Consider the following 25,318-nt stretch of genomic DNA (forward strand, 5'->3'; position numbering starts at 1 on the left):
GCAGGGAAGTTGGTCCTTGCGAAAATTCGGCGGACAGGTATGCCGTGCACGTTGCCTTCCGCCTGTACATCATGCAACCATAACAGAGACACGTAGAGACGAGACGAGACTATGCATTATGGCATCATGAGAAACTACAGCATTGTAGGCACGATTGCATGAAACTGTCGAGGCCCGTCATTGATTCGAAGGGCTTCTCCCTCTGTTTTCTTGCCATTGCCAGAAAGCTATATATATCTCGAAGGCATGGACACAGTACCGATGCTCGAGAACACAGTCTCATCAACAAGACCACTGCCTCCCGTCACTACCAGCTCTTAGCTCATAGCAGCACACTAAAGCCCATATGCTCTCCTTGACCCAATTCCACAATCTGAGGACAAAAGGCTTAGTCCTAACGGCATATTGAAGTTCAGACACTCTCCTTGACCCAGTTCCACAGCTTGATGACATACTCCTCGGTGACCACGCCTTCCCAATCACGCAGGGACGGCATCCGCGTATAGGTACTTGCCATCTCATACCCTATCATCGCTGTCTCCGTCTCCTGCGTGGGAGGGACCACGCCGTTCATCGTCCCTGTCTCTACCACTGCCTTACGGTCTTCTTCCATTTGATCCTCTCGCGCCGCTGATGACGGCGCGTCCGTGTCCGACTTATCGTCTCCGTCTCCATCGCGTTGACCCCTTCGTGACGATGACGCATACGCCCCCTTCCAGAAGGGCAGGAGTTTCAAGCTAGGGTGCGTGCGCTTCCCTTCGTCGGGACTGTCGGATAGGGCTTCGAGCGCGTGGAGCCACGACTCGACGCCGACTGTTTGGAATTTCTCGTGCGGGGAGAGCCAGTGTAGGAGGTGAGTCCATGTGATGGCGTGGGAGGGGTTGAGGACGTGGTGGACCGGCAATGGCGTTGCTGTCGAATTGGCGGAGTTATCGCTTTTGTTCGTCGTTTGGTCCAGGTCCTGGTTTCGGTCCTGTACGGCATCATCGTCGACCTCATCTCCCACGATATCGTCGACAAACGCCCTCGCGGCAACGTCGACGGGCAGCCACGCGAGCACCTCCCCCTCTCGCACGCCCTGCGCCCTTCTTGCGCTATCGAGATCAGGGAGCACGCCTGTCGCGGCCGCGCTGGCCAGCATAAGCGGGTATGCTTCACTAGCAGACCAGACGCCGGTATCCGTCGCGCCGCTTAGTTGGCCGACGCGCGCGACGGAGATGCGGCCTCGCAGTCGCGTCGTGGCGTGCGCGTGCCAGCACATCCGCTCGGCCACCCACTTGGAGTGGGCGTAGCCTGTCGGACCGGCCACTGAGGCGTCGTCGTCTGCCACAAGGACTCGTTCCGGCACGGGCTTTGTGCTGGGAGATTGTGATTGTGGCGCGTAGTTCGACACGGCTGCGACGCTGGAGCAGAAGATCATCCTTGGCGGGTTGGCGTGGTGGTGTTGTCGGTTTGAAGAACTCGCAAGCGGTGACGATAGAGCGAAATTGATCAGATTCCTCAGCCCCGCTAGGTGCGTGGATGCGAATGATCGGAGTGGCTGAAGGAAGTTCACGCTCCATGCTAGATGGACGATCACGTCGACCGAGGCCGCCAGGGCGGTATACTCTTCGTTTGAGAGTCCGAGGTGCGGATCCGAGAGTTTACAGTTGTGGATCGTGACTTTGGAGTCGAAGTCCCCTGGGATAGGGAGACGGCGGGAAGAGAAGGCTTTCAACACGCGCTCGCGCCTTGCCAATGGTGTGGCGGCCCGGACGAGGAGGTGGATTTTGGATATGCGCGGATCGGAAACGAGCTGCCAGAGGATGTGAGCTCCAAGGGACCCGGTCGGCCCAGTCAGCAGGACTCGTACAACCTTGGTGTCTTGATGAGGTGCCCGTCGAGATGGCATTATTGAAGAAGCAGGCTTGGGATGAGGATCGCTGAAGACGCTATACTCTCTTGCCAGATCGAGCATTATGCTGGTTTGTTCCCTTTCATCTTGCTCTTTGGTGCTGAGGCTGGCTTCTCCACTAGTTCGAAGACGGAGCACCAGATCAGCGAGCCGGGATACTGTCCCAGCGTCTTGGACGATCGTCAATGGTAAAGTCGCAGTCTTTGGGATCAGTGCCATCAGTGCATGGCGGATCCGTATGGCTGCGACAGAGTCGATCCCGTAGCTAAACAGGTCCGTCTCGTCTGCCAGCTCGGTAGCTTGGTCGTCACGATTCCTGTTTTCGCCTGCAACTCTCATGACAATGTCGCGGATTGTTCTCGAGACGTCAGCGTCAGGTATATCAGTGCTGCAAGAAACCCCTCCAGGCAATACGTCCCCATAGGCAGCATCGATCGCCTCGCTGAATCGCTCTTCAGCTTTCCGCCGCAAGACGGTGCCTTTGCTGCTCTTCTCGAGCCCGTTTTCCAGACGAGGCATCGCGATGAGCATGTTCCGCGGTATTCGGGCGTGGGATTGACTATTTCGATTCAGCTTCTCGACCAGCGGTGCGATCTTGTCAATGAGCTCATTATTGCTCGTGGACGCCGCATCTCGTGACGGGAAGAGTAACACCCCGGGATATGGTTTTCCGGTCCCGATTATCAAGACGTCGTCGAGCACCGAAGAAGCCGACGCTCGAATCGAATCCTCCAGCGGTGCTGGGTCGAATTTCTTGCCCGTAATGAGCGTCAATTGTGAATCCGCGCGGGAATGGTACCGCCACGCATGCGGAATCGCAGGATTAGGAGCGAAGAGGTCGGCAGTGGCGAAGGAGCCGTCGTCTCGATTGCGCTTCGCCATGTGAGGCCAGCCATGCTGGATCACCAGCTCGGAGAGGCCGTCTTCTTGGGGCTCGAAGCGAAGATGTTCATCTCCCGGAGAGCATCTGAGGTACTGCCATTCCTTGTCCTTTGCGTACTCTCGGTGCGACGACATGAGGAAGCCGCACTCCGCGCTACCGAAGCGGGAGATGAGGTTCACGTTGTCCATCACCAGTTTGTCGCCAACTTCTGCGGGCAACGCTGCGCCTCCAACGCCGACGATGTCCATACGTTGCAGATGCCCGAGGCCGTCCTTATCCTCGGCCATCATCTGCAACACGTACGGGACGGAGGAGAAGTAGCTGACCTCCGGCCCACCGTCTGCCGAAGTTGCCGCAACCTCCAGACACTTGCAGACATGGGCGGCTGTGATGGGCAGCTCTTTCCCGGGGAAGAGCCATATCAGAGCGTCGCTTGTCCATGCGCGAAACAGGTCGGCGACCCCGCCGTGGTAAAGGGGTGTTGTCGTGAAGCAGGCCTTGCTTCTCCCGTTTAACGTGGGGAGCACTCCTATTGCTGCTCTGTGCGATTGCGGGACTGGCTTCGGCACGCCAGTCGACGTGCCTGATGTGTGATGCAGATATGCGATATCGGTTTCCTGCACCGTGGCTGGCGGTGCGATTACACTGACAGGCGTACCCTTGATCGCCTCGAAGATGCTCTCGCTTGCAAAAGGCAAAACAAGCGCATTCAAAGAGCCACCTCCCAGCTTTGAGGCTTCCGTCGCAAGATCTCCGTATATCTCATCGTAGACAAGATCTTTCACACCACATGCATTGCAAAGTTCCGTGATCGCAGAGGGTGAGCATTGAGGCGCGATCAGAAGCGCCGGGTGGCCCAGCCAGATAAGTGCCAGCCACGTGAAGAGGAAATCTGCCGAGCTCGGACACAGCAAAGCTACTGTCTGGCCCTTGTCCGTGGTGAGGCTCTTCGACAACCGGTCCGCCACGATGACCGTCCCTCGGTGGACATCGTCGAATGTGAAGACATGGGGTTTCCACTGCTGTGAGGCTCTCTCACTGGCCTCGACCTCGTAGAAACCAACAACGGGGGTATCCGGAGCAGAGCGAGCTTTATGCTCGAGGAATTCGTTAATGGTGTTGTAGGATTTGCCGCTCTGTTGGTGGACAGCCTGGCCCAATGTGCACGTGAAATAGGTGGTCTCCATGGTGAGGTGTGGCAGAGAAGAAGGCTGAAGCCCCGTGGTCTCGGTCTCGCCTATTCAGCGAGCATCCGGGTATGAGAATCGCCGTGGACGTAGTGTCCCGTATGCCACGCCGGACGCAGAATTCTCCCTGGAAGCCATGGCTGAGCACCTTGTTCGGCCGTTATTTGAAGGCGCTTGCTCTGACATCACGACTGGCTCCACCGCCTGGCACCTGCGTTTCGCCATGCAAGCCGCATATTGCGGTGACAAGTGGTTGATCCGGACATGGCGAAAGCAATCATTACGAACTAGCCCCCGGTCATACGAGAAAACCGCTGCATGTGTTATGCTCTGATCGGGCTGGCTCAAGGGTCAGAGTATTTGTCTCGCTCGTGGGGATGAAGATGGTGAGAATGCAATCGAATGACGACTTGGAGAAAGAGCTTCGCTACGGACGGGGTGACTAGTGGGGGGGTCGTCATGTCCCTAACCTGAATGTGGAATGCGCTACACCGCGGCAAGGCTCCGGTAGTCAGGGAGAAGAACTTGTGTCTCACATGTTACCACGCGCATATAGCACCAAGTATGTACCGTAGCGAACCTTGGGCAGAGTCCGAGAATGGATATCTAACGGCACAAGTGGCGCTGCGATAGCCAGTCTCAAAGACCATTGGGCTACGAATCCACCAGCAGCAACGGAGTATGCATTATTGGCTAGAAGTGGCCGTATATCAAGTGTAATGAGAAAGTGCCGAGGATGTCATCCTGATTGAAGTGATAATTCGTGAACCAATCTACCTGTATATTGCTAGTATGGTCGATTTATGCTTTTAGCCGGTACAAGAGGAGGGACCGGAGTACCAAACATCCGCAATCCTCAAACACCATCACACCGAAGTTCGCATCCACTATCCCTGGACTTTGATCCCGTTGCGGTGTCCATTTATCCCATTGGCAACACCATCGGCGAGACCATTTGATGTGTCATCCGTCGTCCCATTGCCCAAGCCGTTCACACCTTCGGGTCCTGATGCATGCTTTACAGCGGCTGACACACCGTTGGTGTGCTTGCCATCAGCGTCACTATGGCCGTTCGTTTGTGACCCGCTCTTGTGGGTATCGTCGTTCAACACGTTGAGCTTCTTGAGCCCATTGGAGACGCCATTGGTCTCGGCTTCGACCGGCTTGTTGTTGACGGTGTAACCCGTGTCGCTAGCATCGACGAAAGCCTCAAGACCTTCGCCGTTGCGTGGATAGTTCTGCATGATGGACTTGTGATGCTTCAGAGCCGCAAACATTTCGTCCATCGAAACGTCATTTAGGAAGACACATTTCCCAAGCGGGGCTGGTACAGCAGCTCGGAGCTTGCCATCGCGAGTTCTCAGAATCGCCTTTGTAGCTTTGTCGAGAATTTCTTCATCGAATTGGTGGTGATCCATGGACAATCCTGCTCGGGAGAACAAGTTCAGCAGTCGCTTGTGGTCCTCGTCAGGCAGAATGCCTCGCATGTTGGCCAAGGTGGCGGAGTATGCCATGTCAATGCTGATAGCATGACCATGACGGAGTGGAACCTCCGGAACAAGCTCATGAAGGGGTGACCATCTGGAATTCGTTAGTAGGGTATTTCTCGCGGAATATCGCAACATACGTATGGCCGTATGCAATGACCCTGTCAAGCCCGATCTCGTGCAGATTCGGTGTCTCCAGCTTCAACATCTCATGGATGCCCGCCCGGTTGATGGCGTCGGCAGCATCACGAACCTCCTTCGGCGCACCATCGGCTCGGCCAAAACCGGTTCCGATCAACTGTTCGCAATACTTGTCGAGCAACTCAAACGTCGGAAGATGAGCACAAGTGGAGATCTTGATTAGCTCAGCGAATCCATTGCGGATTTGCGCTTCCGGGAGAGTGCGGAGGAACGTGAAGTCGAGGAAGGTGTGCATCGGGGCGTGATAGGCACCAAGCCGGTTCTTGTAGTTTCCGTAGTTGACAGCAACCTTAATGGAAACCGACGCGTCAATCAGGCCAATGACCGTTGTAGGGATGCGGATGTAGTTCGTGTTCCGCCTATACGCCGCACATGCGAAACTATTGGACAGAGGTTAGCACAAGCCCCTCGACAGACATACAGCCAAGGAGATATATGGGCCAGAGTGCCTTGAAGTCATCTTTGGCAGGTGGTATGTTTTTACCCGGCAACGTCTGTAACAAGTCCACCGCCAATGACGAGTACGGGTTCCTAGGGAGACGGTCAGCTTGCTGGCAGACTACAAGTGACTTCCGTCCCACCTTTCGAAAGATCCCAAACTTATTCATGGAGTCGACAATGCTCAAGAAAGTGTCGATGGACTTGGCCTTTTCACCAATCATGGTCTTGTGCACATCAAGGTCAATCTTGTATTGGTCGAAGTACTTCTGCATTTGCTCGCCGTAGACGTTGAAGATGTTGTAGTCCATGACAGCAAGGCAGCGGCCCCATCGTCGATAACAATCGGCGAGCTCGCTTCTTGAGGTGTCAAAGACCCCGTCGATGAAAGTGAAGTCATATTCGATCTTCTCGTAGCCTTCCACGTGGAAGCCAGCCGCTGTCTCAGCGACGGATGCTTTGAGGTCGGACATTTTTGCAAGCTTTACAAGGGTTTGTGTAGATGGCAGGTGCTCGAGAACGCGGTTGAGAGGGTAGAAGATTCACGAGGAAGACGTTTCGAACTTAATATAACAGCACTTCACAATACGGAGGCCACCGCTATCGGCAAACGCGGAGTACCGTGTAGAAACGACGCGTACTGGTTGTGATCAGACCTCGACCACACAGCTTGACTCCCGTCTTGCAGGATAGACCAGTCGATGAGGTGGACGATGAGTACGTGCTCAGCCATAACCAGGTATTCTCGCAGAACGAGTCCACATGCGGGTCTGGCATTGGCACACAAAACACGGTGTGTGAAGAGATCCTCTTGGAACCGGCATTTGCGACATGTCAAACCATAATTGGCGCCGTTTAAGATTCAGGCCAGGGCTCAGTGATGATGCAGGAATGAAATGTTAATGAGGTAAGACACCACCAGGAACATTTGTCCACGGCGTCAAGGATCGTGGTTTAGCCGTAGGCAGGCACACACGCTCCCGTCAATCTGTTCATTGCCAGGCACCCGCATCGCTGCCAGATCTACCCGGTCGGGATCTGGAAGAGCCTAATGGCCTGGAACTCGGCGGCAGCAGTTGGACCTGCCAGGCCAGGGTGCTTCAGTGGACTTCGATCTGAGGATCGGACTCCCGGCTAGCGGCTTCGGCAAATGTCGCTAGCGGGTCGATCAGGTTTCGTCGACATCTGAGATCATTTTGCTTCTCGTTCAAGACCCCAGATGGAGCGAATGATGACGACTCAGCACTGTACGTACTTTCCAAGACAGCAGCATCTGAAAATGTTGAATTGAAAGCTCGATGCAGGACATAAGAAGCTAGAGAGAAACAGGACTAGTGCATGTGCTCGCCATTGGCTGCTCGAATATCATCGAATCATCAAGCCCCGCGTGTCTCTGCGTCTCTCCCGCCACGGCCCCCGGACACCTTCACCCACTGGTCATCCACTGGTCAACTTCACCTGTCGGCATCATACCGACATGTGTAACGGACGATCGATCTCGTACCGCATCTCCCTGATCTGCCCTCGCTACCCCACGGCAGCCAGATCTGACCACACTTTATCGTTCGACCTACCTAGTACGCTCTCGTCGTGTTCCTGCATTAAGTCAGTGGCGCACACTCAGCTTTGACTGGCTGCAATCACTTCCGAGCCTGAAATGATGGTCACTCGAAGACACCGTGCACCAGCGTGCTGCGGTGACAGGTAATCTGCATTGTTTCTTGCCGTCCCGCTCTCACCGTTCAGAAGGGAGGGTCTGCTCGAAGTTCTCTAGAAGCACGATCGTGTGCCCACCATAGTTCTCCTCCTGATTCTCTCTCAAAATTTCCGAGACACAATGGCTGAATTTGACCCTCAGAAGAAATACCAGGAACAAGAGGAGACATTTGTACGGGCAATTGAACGTCAATATGCGGACGCTACTAATCATCTCCAGTTTGACGATGGCCGCGAGATCGAGCTTCTGCATTTCATCTACAACAGACCTGACATCGAGGACATTCGAGATTCCCCTCCCAAGGTGCTTGCTGCCATTGACGAGTTCGCCCGAACGAAGAAGTACCTGATGAACGTTGGGGAGGACAAAGGCCGAATCGTGGCGGATCTCATAGCCGAGGTCAAGCCTCAGGTCATGGTCGAGCTTGGCGGTTACGTTGGATATTCGTGCATTCTCTTCGGAGATGTCATGCGTCATGCCGGTGGCAAACGATACTTCAGCCTCGAACGGAACCCGGAATTCGCCGCTGTCATTTCTTCCCTCGTGGATCTCGCTGGATTGGGCGACATTGTCAAAGTCGTTGTAGGGTCCAGCGATGTTTCGATCAAGCGGCTACATGCACGAGGAGCCCTGCAGCACATTGACTTGATGTTCCTCGACCATTACAAGCCGGCGTACACGACGGACCTGAAGCTCTGTGAGGAGCTCAAGCTGGTTACTCCTGGGACTGTGCTTGCCGCCGACAACGTCATCAAGCCTGGCAATCCACCCTACCTCGAATATGTCCGCAGCACCGTTGAGCAGAAGAAGCAGGCTAGCAAGTCGGGCGCGACCGTCAACGGTGTCGACAGTCGTTTTGCTGACCGGACGGCAAAACAGTACTTCCAGAGAGAAGGAGAGGCCAAGCTAGACGAATCTGCTACGGGGAATCCGTTACTGATATACGAAAGTAAGTTGGTGCATAGCTACGAACCTTCTGGCGTACCGGTGAGTGTCATCTGCCTCAAGCCTCCGGTCAGCGTTAATCACTATCTAGGATGCCCTCGAAATCACCAGATGTGTAGGCCTGGCGGAGGCATAAATGCGCCAAAGGCGACAAGGTGGATTGGTCCGTCGTTGGGCAAGATAGACACAGGTATACATCTATATTCCAATTCAGAGCCCCAGCTCGTGATAGTCGTGGTGAGATCTCGTTGGGAATGGGTGAATGACGGGGCTTGACGGTCATTCAATGTAATCTTGACCGCGAGCATGCGCAATTCCTAATCTGGGTCTTCTTCCACATCACACTGTTTGCAGTTCAGTGGCTTTCGCAGAATACTCTTCACAATGTCCTTCTCTTGACCGCCCATTCTCGCTCGCGCATTAGCCTGATAAGATGACGGGTAGCCTTTGAGATCGAGCTCCACACGCGCTTTCGTGACGTCGACATTCCTTTGAACACCATGCATGTGAAAGTCTCCCACCGTCCTGCCATCCACTTACCCCTTCTGTCCTCCGTTGCAATCCTCCTTGGCATCTGGCAGGTAGGAGCTCGACCCGAGTCGCGAAGATGCTCGACGGTACCTCCAGCCTGCTCGCGCACCGGCTGCGAAACGCTGGTCTTCTGTTCCTCAGCCTTGCCTTTCTGCCTCTCGATACACTCATCCTCTTTATATCCTTTCTTTTCCGCACCATCCTTCCGAACGAAGTAGAGCACCGCCGCAGAGAAGCGCGGCAGGACCATGGCTTCCATCCGCGCACAATCTTGGTCACCGGGATAGGGATGACCAAGGGTCTCGTGTTGGCCCGACTATTCTACGAAGCCGGCCACGACGTCGTGGGAGCAGACTTTGAACCCGACGGCGCGCTCGCGTGCGGGAGGGTCTCGAGGGCGCTGAGGAAGTTCTACCGTCTTCAGACGCCCGGCATCTCCTCTGCAAGTTCGCCGGACATGTATATCCAGAATCTGCTGGACATTGTGACCCGCGAAAAGGTCGACCTGTGGGTCAGTTGTTCCGGGGTCGCCTCGGCCGTCGAGGACGGGATGGCCAAGGAAGTCGTGGAGAAGCGGACGAAGTGCAAGGCGATCCAGTTCGACGTGCACACGACGCAGATCTTGCACGAGAAGCATTCCTTCATCCAACACACGCGGGACATTGGACTAAATGTCCCCGAGACGCACGAAATCACGAGCCGCGCCGAAGTGGAGCGGATCTTGCGCGAGACACCGTCCGGAAGGAAGTATATCATGAAGACCATCGGCGTGGACGACAGCGTCCGCGCAGACATGACGCTTCTTCCCAAGAGCTCCGGGGTCGAAACGTCCAAGCATCTCGCGCGGCTCAAGATTTCTGCGCAATGCCCCTGGATTCTGCAGCAGTATATCCGTGGTAAGGAGTACTGTACGCACTCGCTCGTCGTGAATGGGGAGGTCAAAGCTTTCGTGGCGTGTCCGTCGGCCGAACTGCTCATGCATTACGAGGCATTACCGGCTGAGTCTCCACTCAGTCAGGCGATGCTGGACTTTACCAAGCGGTATGCCGCTAATGGCGGTCGGGGGTTCACAGGCCACCTCTCCTTTGACTTTATGGTCGAGGAGGGGGACGAGAAGGCAGAGGACATCACGCTCTATCCTATCGAATGTAACCCACGCGCACACACGGCTGTCGCGTTGTTCAATGGCACGACGGCAGTGGTTGATGCCTACCTCTCTGCTCTGGACGGGGCCGAGAACAGAAATGGTGCCAGCGATGATAACGGTAACGGTACCCCCGCCACGACACAAGACCCAACAACCCCCGTGATCCATCCCGCCCATCACGACAAATACTTCTGGATAGGCCACGACCTGGTGACCCTTGTCATCCTCCCCACGTCGTCACTCCTCTTTCCACTCCTCCCCTCTGGGCGCTCATCCTCCTCGGCATCTTCTACCTCTGTGCGGACAACTCTCCAAGACCACGCCGTCTTCATCCGCCATGTCGCTTCACCCACCTGGAAAGACGGTACATTCCAGCCTTGGGACCCCTTACCCTGGTGGTGGCTGTACCATTTCTATTGGCCGCTTCGGTTCTGGGACTGTCTCGTGCGAGGGAGGAAGTGGAGCCGCGTGAACGTCAGCACGACCAAGATGTTTGAGTGTTAGGCAGTGGTCAGTGGGCGCTTGTCAGGGTCAAGTCTTGTCCTCACGGCACACATACGTGCATGTAGGCTGCTCGGTTGGATCGAGCAAGGACTGAACAATGGGGTTTCATGAGATGATATCGACAGGGATAAATGGTGCAGAATCAATCATATGGGCACCCAACCTGGGAAGATATTCAGGCGGTTGTTCTCCCACACTCAGTGTAGGAGAGAATCCCATGCGGATACGAGTAGGTGCATGGTGGGTGGGTGGAGAAAGTGCTGTTACCGATCTGGATGGCTCTTTGTAACGAGTGAACACGAGATAATAGCTGCTACATACCTACTGCAACGATTGATGATGTGTCAAACACCATAACCCCAAGCCCGTCAGCAGCTAGGACATCTCATACTCAAGGTCTGTCTCTCGTGAGAATCGCCAGATTCGTCCTTTGGAGCAGATCCATGTCAACAATTTCCGTCCAACTCGTCGCTACCGAGGCTTGGAGGACTACTCGTCCAGACTCCCCAACGAGCCCACTTCAACGTCGCGAGGCGTCCACGGTCGCTGGCGACCCCACTTCTCGCTTTCGTATTCGGTCACGCGCCCAGCTCCTTCGGTGGCTCGGCGTCTCGCAGCAACGAGCATGCGGGCCCGAACTTCTGCGCTGTCATCGACATCGTCGCTTTGTTTCATAATACCCTCGAGTGCGGTTTGCAGTAGCCGTGTCAAGGTAGAATCAAACTGGCCAACCGTTTCTTTGGTGCATGACAGCAACCAGTGGTCCACCAGAAGAGCGAAGACGTCGGTGTGTGCCGCCTTTATCGCTTCAAATATGTATTGCTCTCCTCTGTCGCTATTCAGAAAGGTTGGAAGACGTTTTAATAACGTGAGGCTGATGTCTGAGGGGATCTTTCCATTCTCAGAGCACGCAGTGGACTCCCACTCATTGACCGGGCCCGTGAGAAACCCTTGATTAGCCGCATCCACCTGCACAGCGAAGTAGAGCAGATATCTGAGGAATCGCACATCCCCGACAGGAATCGCATCCAATATCGCTTGATGTAAGAGGTTCACGTCTTCCTCGTGGTCCCGCTGCTCGACCATTTCGGTGACGAAACTTCGTACGGCAAGTTCCTGCACGAGGTATATGAGCATCTCACGCTTTCGAGTGGCAAACGGAGCCCGGAGCAGGGAGCGCGGTGGAAGATAGTAGTCCTTCTCGTTTTGAGTAGGAACAAGGTGACCGTCGTCTTCTGCATCCAGGGCTCTCCAATCAAAGTAGCGCTGTCGTGAATCCAGGAAGCTGAGCGCATACTGCGAGAACGATAGAAAGATGGGCAATGAAGTGATGGTGAAGAGGTTAGTCATGGAGCTGGGACCCATGTTGGATCGAAGCCTGAGGGTCACCGGCGACAGCCTGGACCAGTTCCTGACTTCCGGCAGAGTGTTGCAAGAATGAGGACTCTGTCTCCAATTCCTCCAGAGTTTGTCTGTTACTCGAACATGTCTCTTGAATCTACAATCATCCACAGGGCTCAAGATGACGTGAGTATCTTGGACACGATCTCTGAGAGCGAGCAGATATCGCCGGTAGATGAACAAATGCAGGGCGTATAAGCGGCCAACGCACCACTAGCCGCTGGACAGGACATTATGCTGTAATTGGGCACGTTGAGCAATGCTCAGGCGTGTCGGAAGCCTCTCGTGCCACGGCGCGGGGAGTTGATATCGATCGAGGAATTCTCCTGTAATCGGTCCCGTGAATAATTCCACGTCGCCTGCACCGGCGGAGGTTGATCCACTTCGCAAAAGGCCAGAATCGCAAAAGATCGTGCAAGACTAGAGAAAGATGGCAATTGTTTCCGAAACTTGCGGCAAACCTTGACGAGGGATAGTTCTCGTGAGTGCCAGAAGATCTGCTCGAGGATCTCAGCAGGCAGGTCATCAAGAGATGGGCCCGGTGACTGTGAAATTGAGGCCGCCATGTCGGAATGAGGGTTACGTCAAGCGAGGGCTGTCAGCTGCTGAGGGAAGATTTGGCCAAACATGAAATAGTGGTGAAATAAATTCTGGTGATATGAATTAAATGTGGAAATGGGGTCCAAGAATGAAAGCTGACGTGAGAGGTGAAAGATCGAAGAATAAGAGAATAAAGGAAATAAAGGCAGGCTGCATTCTCAGTCGAGCGGCAGGTGTGGTAGGTTCAAGCTGCACCGTGGAAGGCGGAAAGCGAGAGGTAGAGCAAGGACGGTCGCTTAAAGACCATGGTACAGGCCGTGTTTGCACCACATAAATGCCGATTCCGTGCAGCATAGCGCGTGTCATCTATACATAGCCTGTAGACAGGTAAATTAGCCACAGCACAACTTCCAATACACCCTATTCTCACACTCACCTTTTCTAGACCCCGTGAAGAAGAAGCGGACAACCGCAACCTGCAACCCCGCCATAGCAACCATCATAAGCACCTCAATCAAACTGAAGTTGAATATCCTCTGCTCCGTACTCCTGACCGTGCTGAAGTTGCGGTTCTCGCGCGTACGGAAGTACTTTTGCATGCGACTGACTGTACTCAGTTGTCCGCTAATCTTAAATACCAGATCCTCGAGCGCAGAGTGTTGCTCGGGCGACGAGCCGGCTTTCTGTGGCAGGAGAGCGGATTTGGATTCGTCTTCGACCTGCATTCGCCCGATGATCAGATTATGTGTCTTCATGAAAAGCCACCGCGGGAGGAACGTACAGCGACCTCGAAATCGACCATCTTGTCCGCAAACGTCGACATCTCATTGTTGAAGCACACGCGGTACTCGCCGGGCGTCTGTGCTGTGAAGACAAAGTCTCCCTGCCTCTCTTTCTCTCCCGCCATGATCTTCTTGTCATTCGGTCCGACAACCTCGTAGTCGATGTCGAAGGAGCCGCCAGATTGGACCTGTGGTACTTCGTATCAACATCTGAATTGAGCCCTCAACGCCATACATACAGCGAAATAAAACGCGACCTTGGCCCCTTGTCGTTGAACATCCGTGAAGAAGCAGGCTTTCTCGTTCGCGGCCAGTTTATATGTCAACGCCGTGCCGTGGACGCTCGAGACGGCCAGAGCCAGCAAGCCGAGCAGGAGTGAGGACGGCGTCATTGTGGGAGATGCTGGCAGGTACGAAAACAGCAGGCAGCGAAGTCTTCAAGAATTCACTGGGCACGCGAGTTGAAAAGGGGCCACATGTTCAGTCGATATTCCGCAGTCGCGGAGAGAACTTGGCGCGTGACAGTCCGCCAATCAGAATCCTGGACTTTGCGGAACATCTCCTTCTCATTCTTTCTTCACTTTGGCTTCACTTCAGGCACTCATCAATCAAGTCGTTGTTGGCATATCTACGGAGAATCTCGTACCAGTCTTACTCTCCAGATCTCTTCTCCTCCGCCTGTGCTCGCACTCCACCTGGCGACACGAGATGATAGCGACGAGGGGCCTGGGCCTCGTGATACCTGGTGTGACTGCACTCTGTCTTCCCATGGTAGAAATGTGACGAACAAGCATGGCGCCGTCCGTCGCTTCCTTGGTTGCATTTTTTGGGGCGTAACTGCAAGATCCTGAAATCCGCCCATGCGGCGGGATACAACATCGAAGAAATGAATGATTTAGCGAAGAATAGTCCGAACAATGGGGGGCGCTTCACCAGGGCTGTTCCACATAATATATACTGTGTAGGTGTCTCCTTCAACCGACGGAGCCATGCGTGAGCAATTCATCGTCGGCATTCCGGTACATTCATTCTCCTACCTCTGTTTGTAACCAGCCCACCAACACGTAAGGCCCTCATCCACATTATGCCCGAATACAAACATACAGGTCCTGTCGCGTGTGACATTGCTACCGACACCAGCAGAATGAAGGACAAAACCGCCATCGTCACCGGTGGCGCAAACGGCATCGGCGAGGCATACGTTCGCGCCCTTGTCTCCGCCGGAGTCAAGGTGGTCGTTGGAGATCTCGACTCGGCCAACGGCCAGAAACTTGAGTCCGAACTATCAGGACTAAAGTTCGTCCCATGCGACACCACGAACTGGGACGATCAAGTCCGACTTTTCAAGGCGGCTGCGGCGTTTTCTCCTACGGGTAAGGTCTCATACGTGGTCGCGAACGCGGGCATCATCCGCCCGGACGAGGTATTCACCCAGGACACAAGTGACGAGCCCAAGGAGCCGAACCTGAAGACAATCGACGTGAACATCAAGGGCACGCTTTTCTCGGCCAAGCTCGCAGCCCACTACTTCATGAAACAGAACGGGACAACGCCGTCCTCAGACCAGGAGGACACCTGTCTGGTGTTGATCGGGTCGGGCGCCGCGTTCCTGGATTGTCTTCGCATTCCGCAATACAGTGCGACGAAATGGGCGATGAGAGGCATAATGCATGCGTTGCGAAGGACGGCATTCTACTACAGCAGTCGGGTGAACGTCATTATGCCATGGTATGTGAAGACTGACATCCTGAGTCAAAAGGATTGGGATGCCGTGTCGGCTGTGGGCGTCGAGTTTGCGCAGGTCGAAGACGCGGGAAAATGTCTCTTGCGGATCTTGTCCGACCCCGAAGTCAACGGACATTCTTTCTTCCTTGCGGCGAGAAAGTGGGCAGCTTGTGGATTTATGGACTTGGATCTGGATGACTACAAGGATCCCCTGCTGCAGGAGATTCAAGAGGATCAGATCAAGGCCAGCCCTGTCTCAGCAGGGTTGTTTGCTTAAGGGCTAGATACTCAGCATCCTCTGTTTCGGCCCTCAAAAATCACAATCTGCGGCGATACTCTGCCCCTGATCAGTCATTTCTGTGCTTCTTCAACTCGCTTTCTTACTCAGGCCATTGACCCTTTCCGCGACGGCAGATTGAGCATAGGCGCAGTGCATGAAGAGTTTCGCACTGCGTTGACACTCGCCTCGGCTGCCTTCCGCGGCTCATAAGCCGCTGTGCCGTCCGACGCTGCGATGAGATGCCATGACAGCTCTGTGATCGTGCCCTTGTACGCGTCCGGCAGAAAGGGCATCTTCAAGTCCTTGGGACCAATGAACGCAGTGTTGATTCCACCAGGTTGCACGGTTACATCGCGGACATCGAAAATGGTGAATGTTCCTGACATGCCCTCAAGGGCGAATTTTGAAGCGGCACAGATTGCGGCTCCTTGCGGGAGATTCCAGTATATGGAAGTCATACGATATGTACTGCATGATGAACTCCGCTTCAAAATGAGATCGAGATGATTATTACAAGATGCCTACGATCGGATTGATGTAGCGAGACGCATTACTCGTGCGAGTACAAAGTACTCGCCTCGCTCCATAGCGAGTGATTGAATCTCGGCGGGCAATAAGATGACGTCACGCCAGTTGGACGAGGCTGAGGATTTCAGACCTGGAAACCAAGTGAAGCACAGAGAGACTACAGGAAAAGGCATGCGAGGTGAGCTGATGGCTATTCAGGGCATTTTTCCACCATATGACAGTCGGTGACTGAATATACCCCGTCCGCCCGGCTGGCTCACGGCCCCAATGTCTCAAGATCGCCCGGCTGAGAGCGGACCAGACGAGGACGATAGCATGCCGCTCCTAAGGACGTACCTATCGCGGATCAGGAGCCGTGTACTCTCAAAAGATGCCAGCTCCGCGAGTGCCGTCAATGGCATGTCCAAGTCCGTTCTAGTCATGGGCAACCCGTCCGCAGACCTGGACAGTTTCATCTCAGCCGTTACCACATCCTACTTCTACAACCTGCAGAGCAACTCTAAACACGCCAACGGGAGGACATACATCCCCATCCTAAATCTCCCATCAGTAAAATCAGTCGAGTTATTGAGACTACGGCCCGAATTCGGCGTCGCCCTCCGCCTGGCACTGGGCGAGTCAGCCGACGCCGTCAACCAAGCAGAGGCGGGCGAGCAAGGAAAGACCTCCGTGCTGGAAGATCTGATCACCATCGCGGACCTCAAATCTAACGCAAACTCATCCCTCCGCCGGCTTTTCACGGAATCATCGGATGCCGGATCTTCATCTCAATCTACCAAGGATCCCTCGGAGAAACAACACCTCTTCCTCGTCGACCACAACGCCCCGTCAATCCCCGGGCTTTCTGACGAGCTCATCTCCTCGCGCTTCACGGTGACGAGTTGCATCGACCACCACGTGGATGAGGGCTACGTGCCTCAAGACGCGGCCCCACGGATCATCACCACCGGCATAGGAAGCTGCACAAGCCTGGTGATCAAGCACCTCCGCGACGAAGGTCTCTGGCCGCGTGGCCTACCCGAGACACCATCTTCAGAGACTCAAGCACTGCAGGAGATGTCCAAACTCGCGCTCGCCCCGATCCTGATCGACACGGCGAACCTCAAAGCGACGGGGGACAAATGCTCCGACACAGACCGCGAGGCCGTGACGTTCCTCGAATCAGAATCAGCCATCACGGGTCCTCAGGTCGAGGGCGTACAAGCGGCATCCACGCACAGTGGCAAATGGCACCGCGACGCCTTCCACTCGGCGATTGCCACTGCGAAATCCAATTCCCTGGATTTGTTATCCATGCAGGAGATCTTCGACCGCGACTATAAAGTCTGGACGGAACGTACTTCCAGTAACAAGGAAGTGAATATCGGCATCTCGAGCCTCGTCCGACCGCTGTCCTGGCTAGCCAAGCACGCGGGCGGCGTTGATGAGCTTCTTGCCGAGATTGAGACATTCGCGACGCATCCGGACAGGAAGTTGGGCGTGTTCGGCGTGCTGACCCGGACGGGCGAAGGGCATAAAGAGGTGGTGGTCCTCGCGTTCGACGAGGCCGTTAGCGGCTTGCCAGAAAGGTTCGAGCACCAAGGGCAGAGTGCTGAGCTGCGGCTCCAACCTTGGGAAGGGGACGAGTCGCTCAAGGAGGCACTCGGGCAGAAGTTCGAACACGGACAGTACCAATTCTGGTACATGGGCGATACGAGCAAGAGTCGGAAACAGGTCGGGCCGCTATTGAGGGAGGCGGTGCGTGGGATGTGAGCGGTCTTGTCATAGACGGAACGATGTATGTTGGGGACTGTCTATGCTTTGCCTCTTCACATCGCTGAGATAAATGCCGTGCCGTAGCGTACCTCGGCTACTGTAGGTTCTAATCTTACAACCTTTCAACCTTCTCGGCCAAGCCGTGTTCTATAATATCTTCGGCCTTGCCCTCCGGCGTCGCAACACCACTCTCGCTCTCGCGAAGCTTCTCCATCTGATCGTCCAATCGGCCGTAGGCTTTGGGATTCTTCTTCGGCTCGCCACCACCTATGCTCTTCATTTGGTAGCCCCTGACTCTGGGTCCCTGGCCCGTTGGCGCGGGCATCTCGGACTCATACGACCGGCTGAATGTATCGACATCTGCCGAGAACGTTCCGCGCTCGATGGTCGCCCGGATGGAGGCGAAGAACGTGTCAATCACACTAAAGTTGTGGATTTGGAGGAGAGTCCACGCGAGCATCTCGTTGGCTTGGAGGAGGTGATGGACGTAGGCGCGGTGGTGCCGCGTGCAGGTGTAGCAGGTACAATTATGGCTTAGTGGCGAAAGATCCGTGGCATGGCTTGTGGACCACAGATCGATGCCCAGAGGCATGTGCGTGTACGTGGGTGTGTCGGTGTTGGGTCGTTCCGGCACGCCAGGAAACGCAAACGAGAAGGCGATGCCGTGTTCGGAATACTGTGTCACGAATGGCACTGTGAGCATATCGACTCCCGCGTGGATGGCCGCAAGAACGGCTTGCGGCGTTTGTGGATTGGCAAGGCATAATGTCGGGATGTCGCGCAGGGCGTCTGGCAGGCCCAACACGGTCGACGGCGCGCAGACGCACAGGCCTGAGATTTGGGATCTGTACTCATCGCTCAGGTCGGAGAGATACAGCGACATCAGCTCGGGCTCGACAGGAGGGATCGAAGCGAAGAATGGTCCTTGGTGGTCTTTTGCCGCATCATCCTCTACGAAATCTCGCAGCCAGGCATGTGTCCTGTCGGCGCTCTTCTCCAGCCTCTTGACACTCGCCTTCTCTGTGCTGATCAGGTCTGCGATGCTTATCGAGACATCGGGCCGCAGGACGTTGATCGCCTCATGATACTTTTCCACGTCCAAGAATCTAAAGCCCACGGAGGTCGAAATGGCTATCGACGAGTTCGTGTTGTGCGCCGGACAAGGGATGTAGGGCACTCGCCTTGGGCCTAGGACCGACAGGCATGTTTCTGGCAGGCCGATATACCGTCGGAGACGCGACTCTTTGCCCGTACAGGGCGTGTTGTAGACGGGCGCATTCGATTTCTCGATAACTGTTCATCCACCAACTGTGAGCCGCGTAAGTCAGCAGGCCAGCAGGACGCTGTGGGGCAAGACATACAGTCTTCCAGAGGCACGTAGACGGCCGAGATCTTGGTGTGTTTCTGCACGTTGTCATGCGACAGGTGAGGTATTACTCCTCTCGAAGTTGGGACGACATATTGTGGTGTTGCGGTGGTGGCTCGGCCACGCAAGGTCAACCGCCCTAGCCTGGCTGCACATTCCGAGCCCGGAATGTGCTCGAGGACGAATCTCAGCATCTCGTCCGGGAGGTGGACAGATGATGCATCGTTCCCTGAATCCATAGTGCCATGCTGTTGGTGCTATGTGCAATGTTCGTGGGCTAGGTGCCTGTGCGTGCCGTGTAGCGATGGAAGCGCCATTAGAAAGACACTCCACCGTACAACGTCGCTACCGAAAAGAAGCAACAATTCAGACTTTTCAGTGAGATCCAGGGATGGGATTGGATGTAATGAAACAAGTGACAACTCGACTCCCCTTCCCGACACCGAGACGGGATGGGTGATCTAGTTTTGCCGCAACATGATATTCCATGGCACACACATACTTATGCTAGTCACCCTGTCTTCCAGCTTAGACGCAGAATGAGTTGACAGTATTCCAGGCTGGAAATACTCCTAACACAGGCTTCTCGCTAACTATTGGCCGCTCGAGCTGATTGCCGGCAGGCTCTATTGTTCTCCTAAGTCTGTTGATTAGGTGAGTTGAAGCCTGCTGAATCAGTGAACACAGCAGGCTGTGAAATTCCTGTATGGGTGCGGCGGTGGTGCCATCACATTCACTTCACTGCCACCACCTGAAAATGTTTTACCTTCGCATCTCAGCAGCTTCAACTTTTCTTCTTCCCCGTAAACCTTTGAAGCCGACGGCGTGCTTCTCGTCTCACAGCCAGAAGGGCAAATGTATCCCTTCCATAAGAGGAGCACAATGGACCCTGTCTCCAGCACGCAACTTGCTATCCGCCTGCGATCAGAGACCGTCAAATCGAGGTCAGGACAAGTCCAACACCAGAATAGGAGCGTGGCTTTTGTCCCCAGCACGCGAATTGCTGTCCGCCTGCGATCAGGGACAGTCAAATCGAGGTCAGGACAAGTCGAACACAAGAAGAGGAGCACAATGGATCCTGTCCCCGGCACACAACTTGCTATGCGTCCGCGATCAGAGAACGTCCGTTCGGGGTCAGGACCAGTCGAACACGAGAAGAAGACCGTCGAGGATACAACCAAGACTCCGAAACCTTCATTGATTCGTGTCAGAGTTGTCGGTGAAAGTTTCTGGGGACCTCGACGTGTCTTGATCGCATTAGACTGTGGAGCCACCTTCATCAAGGCAGGCGCATGGGCTGGCAACCAGTACAATGGCGAAACCCGACCTGCCTCAATCGACCATCTTGAAACGATCCAATGGCCTTATGGGCACTCTATCGCCAGAGCACAGGCTGCTATCAAGCGAGTCGACGACATGCTAATCTTCAGAAACGACGTTGAGCTGGCACTGCAGAATGGCGAGATAACGGCAGCGGATAGAATGTTCTTTGACAGATTTGACATGGAGGATCAGCTGTCTGCGTGTGGCGAGTCAGTGTCGGCTAGAAACATCCCGTGGTTCGATTTGTACTCCGGACTCCTTGCATGGCAATGGCGAGCAGCCGCCAAGTACGTCTCAGAACGCTACTGGGATCTCAAATGGCGCAGCTTTACGAAATTCACACAGGAAGAGAATTTCCCACCAGATGGTCATGAAGTGAAAGTTGCACTGTTGATTCCTTCCAGGTCGTTGTCCAATGTCCGACATCGGCAATTCATGGTCGCAGCTGCAAATGCAGCGGGCATTCCCAACTTGAGGCTCGTGTCCGAAGCAGCCGCGAGGCTGGCCCATCACATCACCAAATGTCTTCAAACAGTGCGCCCTGAAGACTTGGTCGGCAAGACGTTGATGCTGTTGGATTGCGGCGCAGACTCTGTTGACATAGAAGTGTGGACTGTTTTAAACGTGGACCGCTGAAGGTACGTGCAGAGATCGCGCCTGTCACGGAAGGAATTGGAGCCAGACAGGCAAATATTCACGCAAAGGATCTGGTCATGGATGGAATCTACGATCTCGATGCATTGTTGGCGGATCTTCGCCTATTTTGCGGTCGGGAAATAACTAAGGCCGGATGAAGTCGCTGCTGCGTTTGAAATGTGGAAACGCTGGCCCAGAGGAGCGGAAGAGCGCCGCCTGATATTGCATGCCCTGCCCAAAAACAGACACTCAAGGCTTCACGGCGATGACGGCATTCTTCTACCGGCGGGCGACATGGCAGACATCTACGACAAGTTTCTCACACCCATTATCAGCCTAGTTTGCCAAACTATTGAGAAGGTTGCACAAGTCAAGGTTCTCACAAAGGACCATGGCAACATCGCTGATGGCATTATCGTCACTGGTGAAGGTATGGTCAACCTTTATGTCCAGGAGAGCTTCGAAAAGCGAATGGATACGTTGACGCGTCCCTCATTAGGACACAAAGTTCCAATGCACTTCCCCTCCCCAACCGATAGGGATCCTTACCTTATCTGCAACGGACAGACTCGGCCCGCATTGGGCGGTGTGTTACTTCTAGGAGATGCCGCCCTGGTAGCTGAGGAAGTCGTTGACAGATCCTACTTCTCGGCTGCATTCATACCAGACGAAACAAATATGACGTTCTGGGTTCGTCCGCAATACTTCGCTCGCAAGGGGGATGTATTGCCGACCAACACTCGCACCCCGAAGGCGCCGTATGAAGTGGAGTTGCTGAACGATGGAAGGGACGTCTTCGACCTCAAAGTCGACGTGTTGTGTTCAGACACCATCGCCAAAGACGTCGTCGAACTCGATGAATGGGAAACCCGACAATTGTTGTCAGATACGCTCCCATGGGTCTGCACTGTCACCAAAGAAGACCTCGCAGGCGTCCCTCTGACTCAAGCCAGCGCACCGGACGACACCATGACATGCTGGCACATCGAATACACGGTGGAAATGACGTTTGACGGCCGCAACCTTTGCTTCATTGCCACCATTCCCCGATCAGGAAGACTCGGCCAGGCCTGCACACTAGAGACGACCCGATCGAGCGATTCTGCGAGATTGATTTCGAGGGTGGACTGCGTCCTATTGGAGCTTGAGAAACAGAGACCCGAGAATGCGACTTGTTCCGCCAGAGTTTTCCTGTAGTGGCAGATGAATGTTGGAGTATCTGGACAGACAGATGACATTCTCATGTACCTTGGATATGGGATTAGCACGCCTGAGAGAGGTGTGAACAGTGAGCCATGCCACAGCGATGGTGAAACGTGTTTGCGACGACTAGAACAATGACTCAATCAGATTCGTCGAAAAGTACCCGTCCGCTCCTCTTCTTCCTCGCGTTTCTTGCGCTCCTCCAGCTTATCCACAGTCTGTATCGGACGTTCATTACCCAATCTTCCCCCTTCGCCGTAGTTCGCACTTTCTACCATATACAATGCTGAAGCATAGTGCTCCAATACGCCCGCCCACCCAGACGCCAAGTCGGCCCTGACCGTGAGCCTCCAACAGGCGAAACACGCGGTTATCAGCCACGCTCAACCAGCCAGCTCAGTTGCAGCCTACCGATCAACCAATGCGAGTCGTCCTCGGTCCTTCCGCCGTCCCGCTAGCCAGACGACGCTCGATCACCCAGTTCGATGCAAGCTTTCTGCTTCCCGAACTCTACACTGGAAGAGGACCAATGGAAGGGGCGTAAAGCGCGCTCGAAGGCCAACTGTTGTCTGGCTTCGGTCTAAACATACACCATAGAAGCGCCAAACATATAAAGGGATATACACACCGTACCTAGTAGACACGTACTCCTCCCGCGTCCTTAGTCTCACCGCGACAGCCTCTCCATCCTCTCGCGACTGATCAGATACTCCCTTGGCACATCGACGTCCAATTCCAATCCCGACTCTATATTCCTTCTTCTTCCATCCCCTGGCGCCAGTCCGGGGGGCTCACTTCCTCGCTGGGAACGTAGGTCCTGGAGAGCAACTCGCGCAATGTACCTCCCGCAGAGAGGTGCGCTGGTCATCCCGTGCCCTGTGTATCCGCCACATAAGTATATGCCTGGTCGGTCTGGGACGGGGCCGACCCAGGGGCGTCCGTCGGCGGAGTGGCCTATGATTCCGGTCCATGAGGCCGCAATGTCTAGACTGGGAGCGGGGGGATGAGAGGTCGGGTTTGGGTTTGGATTGTTGTTGTCGCGGTCGTGTTCACTGCGAGTGTCAATGTCATCGGTATCGTCAAACGCCAGACTCAATCGTTCAGGCAGACCGCGTAGATAGTTCTCTACATTCTTGTCGACAAAGTCGTCGTCCCAGCACCCTTCGCCATGGTTGAATGCTAGGTGTCGCCCGCCGCCGAACATGAGGTGGCCTCCATGACCTTGTCCGTCTCCGATGTCTTGGGAGGCGGATGCCGTGTTTGTCTGGTGCTGTTGCTCTGAGGCTGCCGTGGCCATAAATGGGTTCTGGACCAGATAGTCGGACATGACGCGGTCCATGGTGCCGACGCCTTCGAAGCCGTAGCTCATCGGGATGAGCACCGGCCTTCTTTCTTGGTTACGCTTACGAGATGGCGGAGGGATCAGCGCAGACATCTGCGCCTGGACGGGCCGGATCAGCGGCGCGAATTCGGGGAGGAGGTGTGATGTGTACGCGTTCGTGGCGAGGATGATGGACTTGACATGCACGAAGCCACGAGGGGTGTTTAATTTCCATCTGTATCCTTCACCGCCCAGAGTGTCCACCATGTCGAGTGAGGTGACGGGCGTGGTCGTTTGGAGGTTGAGAGTCACGGCCCGGTCTTTGCCGATGCCTTCAGACGTTCCATCTCCGCCGCTTTGGTTCCTCGTCGTTTCGAAGCTGCTCAGCAATTTCTGCCACACGCCCACGCAGAGCTTGTAAGGGCTCAAGCTCGCGGCGACGCTCTGTACAATAGCCCCCTTGACACCGCCTTGCAATCCCAACTTCCGTAGCTGCTCTGTGTCTTCCACGACGCTGACCAAGTCAGCGTGCCTTGCGCGCGCCAGAATAAGATCCCTCTTCGCTTCCTCGAAGTACGTCCTGTTCCAGAATGCGAGACAGCCCGAGAGACGGCGGAAGTCGCATTGGATGTTACCGGAGCGGACGAGACCGGAAACGTGGTCAAAGTTCGCCATCTCAAAGTCGAGGATGCTGGCCGGCGCGGCGTGCACGACCGGTTGGAGGTGTCCCCCATTTCGACCCGTCGCGGCTGAGCACAGGGTCCTTGCTTCGAGCACCAAGATAGTCACGGGCGACGACGCTACGTGTGTGGAGTCATCTGACTGCAGTTCGCCCAGTAGCTCATCCACCACAAATGTCCCGGAGATGCCGGTTCCGATGACCACGAGGTCTGCACGGACAGGTAGATCCGGTGTAGACCGGTGGTGGCTAACAGAGTTAGGATGGGACGTTTGCCAGAACGAGGGAGTCGGGTGAACAGAAGGTAGACCCGCCTGGACTGGTGGGGGATCCGGTCGAGGCGCTGCAGCAGGCGTGGATGCGTCGCCCATGTTGTCCAAATTGACGTGAGCAGGGCTGATCCGGTCGAGGTTCCAAATGTCTTGGATTGGACCGCCTGTCGACAGAAGATAGGAAGAGGAGAGAAATACCACGTTTAGGGGTAAGAAGAGATGTTTACAATAATTAGTCCTCGACAACCAACTCCCCACGATCACTGTGTATGAATCATCTCAAGCATGCCCCACGATCACTGTGTTTGAACTACAAGTATTCCAAGCCCGCCATCGACTTTTCCTTCGCCATTCAAATCGTCCCTTTGACAAGCCCATATCTATCTTGACGGGCTCAGGGTCCTATGGACAAAAAGAGATAAAACGGAAGAGCGAGAAGTGGCGTTTCCTGATGCGCCGGAGAATGCATCAGCCACATCAGCACATCAACACATGAAGCCACGAACAGTGGTCATCCTGTACACAGTACTCCGTATGCCACGCAGAACAGGAGAGAGCCCAGCACCACCCTCA

The 25,318-nt window shown here is 54.9% G+C and overlaps 13 protein-coding genes across 13 annotated transcripts; 6 read left to right on the plus strand and 7 right to left on the minus strand.

The window, feature by feature from the left end:
* Positions 1–412: 412 nt before the first annotated feature.
* On the minus strand, positions 413–3,964 carry A1O7_04690 (uncharacterized protein; the record flags this gene model as incomplete). The annotated part of the gene is made up of 1 exon (XM_007758700.1): positions 413–3,964. The coding sequence occupies one exon, from the start codon at positions 3,962–3,964 to the stop codon at positions 413–415; it is 3,552 nt and encodes a 1,183-aa protein (XP_007756890.1).
* An 887-nt stretch (positions 3,965–4,851) lies between these two features.
* Positions 4,852–6,563, minus strand: A1O7_04691 (3-dehydroquinate synthase; the record flags this gene model as incomplete). The annotated part of the gene is made up of 4 exons (XM_007758701.1): positions 4,852–5,545; positions 5,592–6,032; positions 6,137–6,183; positions 6,234–6,563. 4 exons carry the CDS (start codon positions 6,561–6,563, stop codon positions 4,852–4,854), a joined length of 1,512 nt encoding a protein of 503 aa, XP_007756891.1.
* A 1,364-nt stretch (positions 6,564–7,927) lies between these two features.
* A1O7_04692 (catechol O-methyltransferase) lies at positions 7,928–8,888 on the plus strand (the record flags this gene model as incomplete). Its single annotated transcript, XM_007758702.1, has 3 exons — positions 7,928–7,978; positions 8,027–8,794; positions 8,844–8,888. 3 exons carry the CDS (start codon positions 7,928–7,930, stop codon positions 8,886–8,888), a joined length of 864 nt encoding a protein of 287 aa, XP_007756892.1.
* A 471-nt stretch (positions 8,889–9,359) lies between these two features.
* A1O7_04693 (uncharacterized protein) lies at positions 9,360–10,934 on the plus strand (the record flags this gene model as incomplete). Its single annotated transcript, XM_007758703.1, has 1 exon — positions 9,360–10,934. The coding sequence occupies one exon, from the start codon at positions 9,360–9,362 to the stop codon at positions 10,932–10,934; it is 1,575 nt and encodes a 524-aa protein (XP_007756893.1).
* Positions 10,935–11,423: 489 nt separating this feature from the next.
* A1O7_04694 (uncharacterized protein) lies at positions 11,424–12,299 on the minus strand (the record flags this gene model as incomplete). The annotated part of the gene is made up of 1 exon (XM_007758704.1): positions 11,424–12,299. One exon carries the CDS (start codon positions 12,297–12,299, stop codon positions 11,424–11,426), a length of 876 nt encoding a protein of 291 aa, XP_007756894.1.
* A 968-nt stretch (positions 12,300–13,267) lies between these two features.
* On the minus strand, positions 13,268–14,049 carry A1O7_04695 (uncharacterized protein; the record flags this gene model as incomplete). The annotated part of the gene is made up of 3 exons (XM_007758705.1): positions 13,268–13,594; positions 13,657–13,845; positions 13,897–14,049. 3 exons carry the CDS (start codon positions 14,047–14,049, stop codon positions 13,268–13,270), a joined length of 669 nt encoding a protein of 222 aa, XP_007756895.1.
* Positions 14,050–14,741: 692 nt separating this feature from the next.
* Positions 14,742–15,659, plus strand: A1O7_04696 (uncharacterized protein; the record flags this gene model as incomplete). Its single annotated transcript, XM_007758706.1, has 1 exon — positions 14,742–15,659. One exon carries the CDS (start codon positions 14,742–14,744, stop codon positions 15,657–15,659), a length of 918 nt encoding a protein of 305 aa, XP_007756896.1.
* Positions 15,660–15,766: 107 nt separating this feature from the next.
* Positions 15,767–16,048, minus strand: A1O7_04697 (uncharacterized protein; the record flags this gene model as incomplete). Its single annotated transcript, XM_007758707.1, has 1 exon — positions 15,767–16,048. One exon carries the CDS (start codon positions 16,046–16,048, stop codon positions 15,767–15,769), a length of 282 nt encoding a protein of 93 aa, XP_007756897.1.
* Positions 16,049–16,457: 409 nt separating this feature from the next.
* Positions 16,458–17,942, plus strand: A1O7_04698 (uncharacterized protein; the record flags this gene model as incomplete). Its single annotated transcript, XM_007758708.1, has 1 exon — positions 16,458–17,942. The coding sequence occupies one exon, from the start codon at positions 16,458–16,460 to the stop codon at positions 17,940–17,942; it is 1,485 nt and encodes a 494-aa protein (XP_007756898.1).
* Positions 17,943–18,057: 115 nt separating this feature from the next.
* Positions 18,058–19,550, minus strand: A1O7_04699 (uncharacterized protein; the record flags this gene model as incomplete). Its single annotated transcript, XM_007758709.1, has 2 exons — positions 18,058–19,238; positions 19,307–19,550. 2 exons carry the CDS (start codon positions 19,548–19,550, stop codon positions 18,058–18,060), a joined length of 1,425 nt encoding a protein of 474 aa, XP_007756899.1.
* A 643-nt stretch (positions 19,551–20,193) lies between these two features.
* On the plus strand, positions 20,194–21,270 carry A1O7_04700 (uncharacterized protein; the record flags this gene model as incomplete). The annotated part of the gene is made up of 1 exon (XM_007758710.1): positions 20,194–21,270. The coding sequence occupies one exon, from the start codon at positions 20,194–20,196 to the stop codon at positions 21,268–21,270; it is 1,077 nt and encodes a 358-aa protein (XP_007756900.1).
* Positions 21,271–21,564: 294 nt separating this feature from the next.
* A1O7_04701 (uncharacterized protein) lies at positions 21,565–22,467 on the plus strand (the record flags this gene model as incomplete). The annotated part of the gene is made up of 1 exon (XM_007758711.1): positions 21,565–22,467. The coding sequence occupies one exon, from the start codon at positions 21,565–21,567 to the stop codon at positions 22,465–22,467; it is 903 nt and encodes a 300-aa protein (XP_007756901.1).
* Positions 22,468–23,140: 673 nt separating this feature from the next.
* Positions 23,141–24,844, minus strand: A1O7_04702 (uncharacterized protein; the record flags this gene model as incomplete). The annotated part of the gene is made up of 1 exon (XM_007758712.1): positions 23,141–24,844. One exon carries the CDS (start codon positions 24,842–24,844, stop codon positions 23,141–23,143), a length of 1,704 nt encoding a protein of 567 aa, XP_007756902.1.
* Between the last annotated feature and the right edge of the window lie 474 nt (positions 24,845–25,318).

Source organism: Cladophialophora yegresii (assembly GCF_000585515.1).
Source record: "Cladophialophora yegresii CBS 114405 chromosome Unknown aczIN-supercont1.3, whole genome shotgun sequence".
NCBI classification, from domain to species: Eukaryota; Fungi; Ascomycota; class Eurotiomycetes; order Chaetothyriales; family Herpotrichiellaceae; genus Cladophialophora; species Cladophialophora yegresii.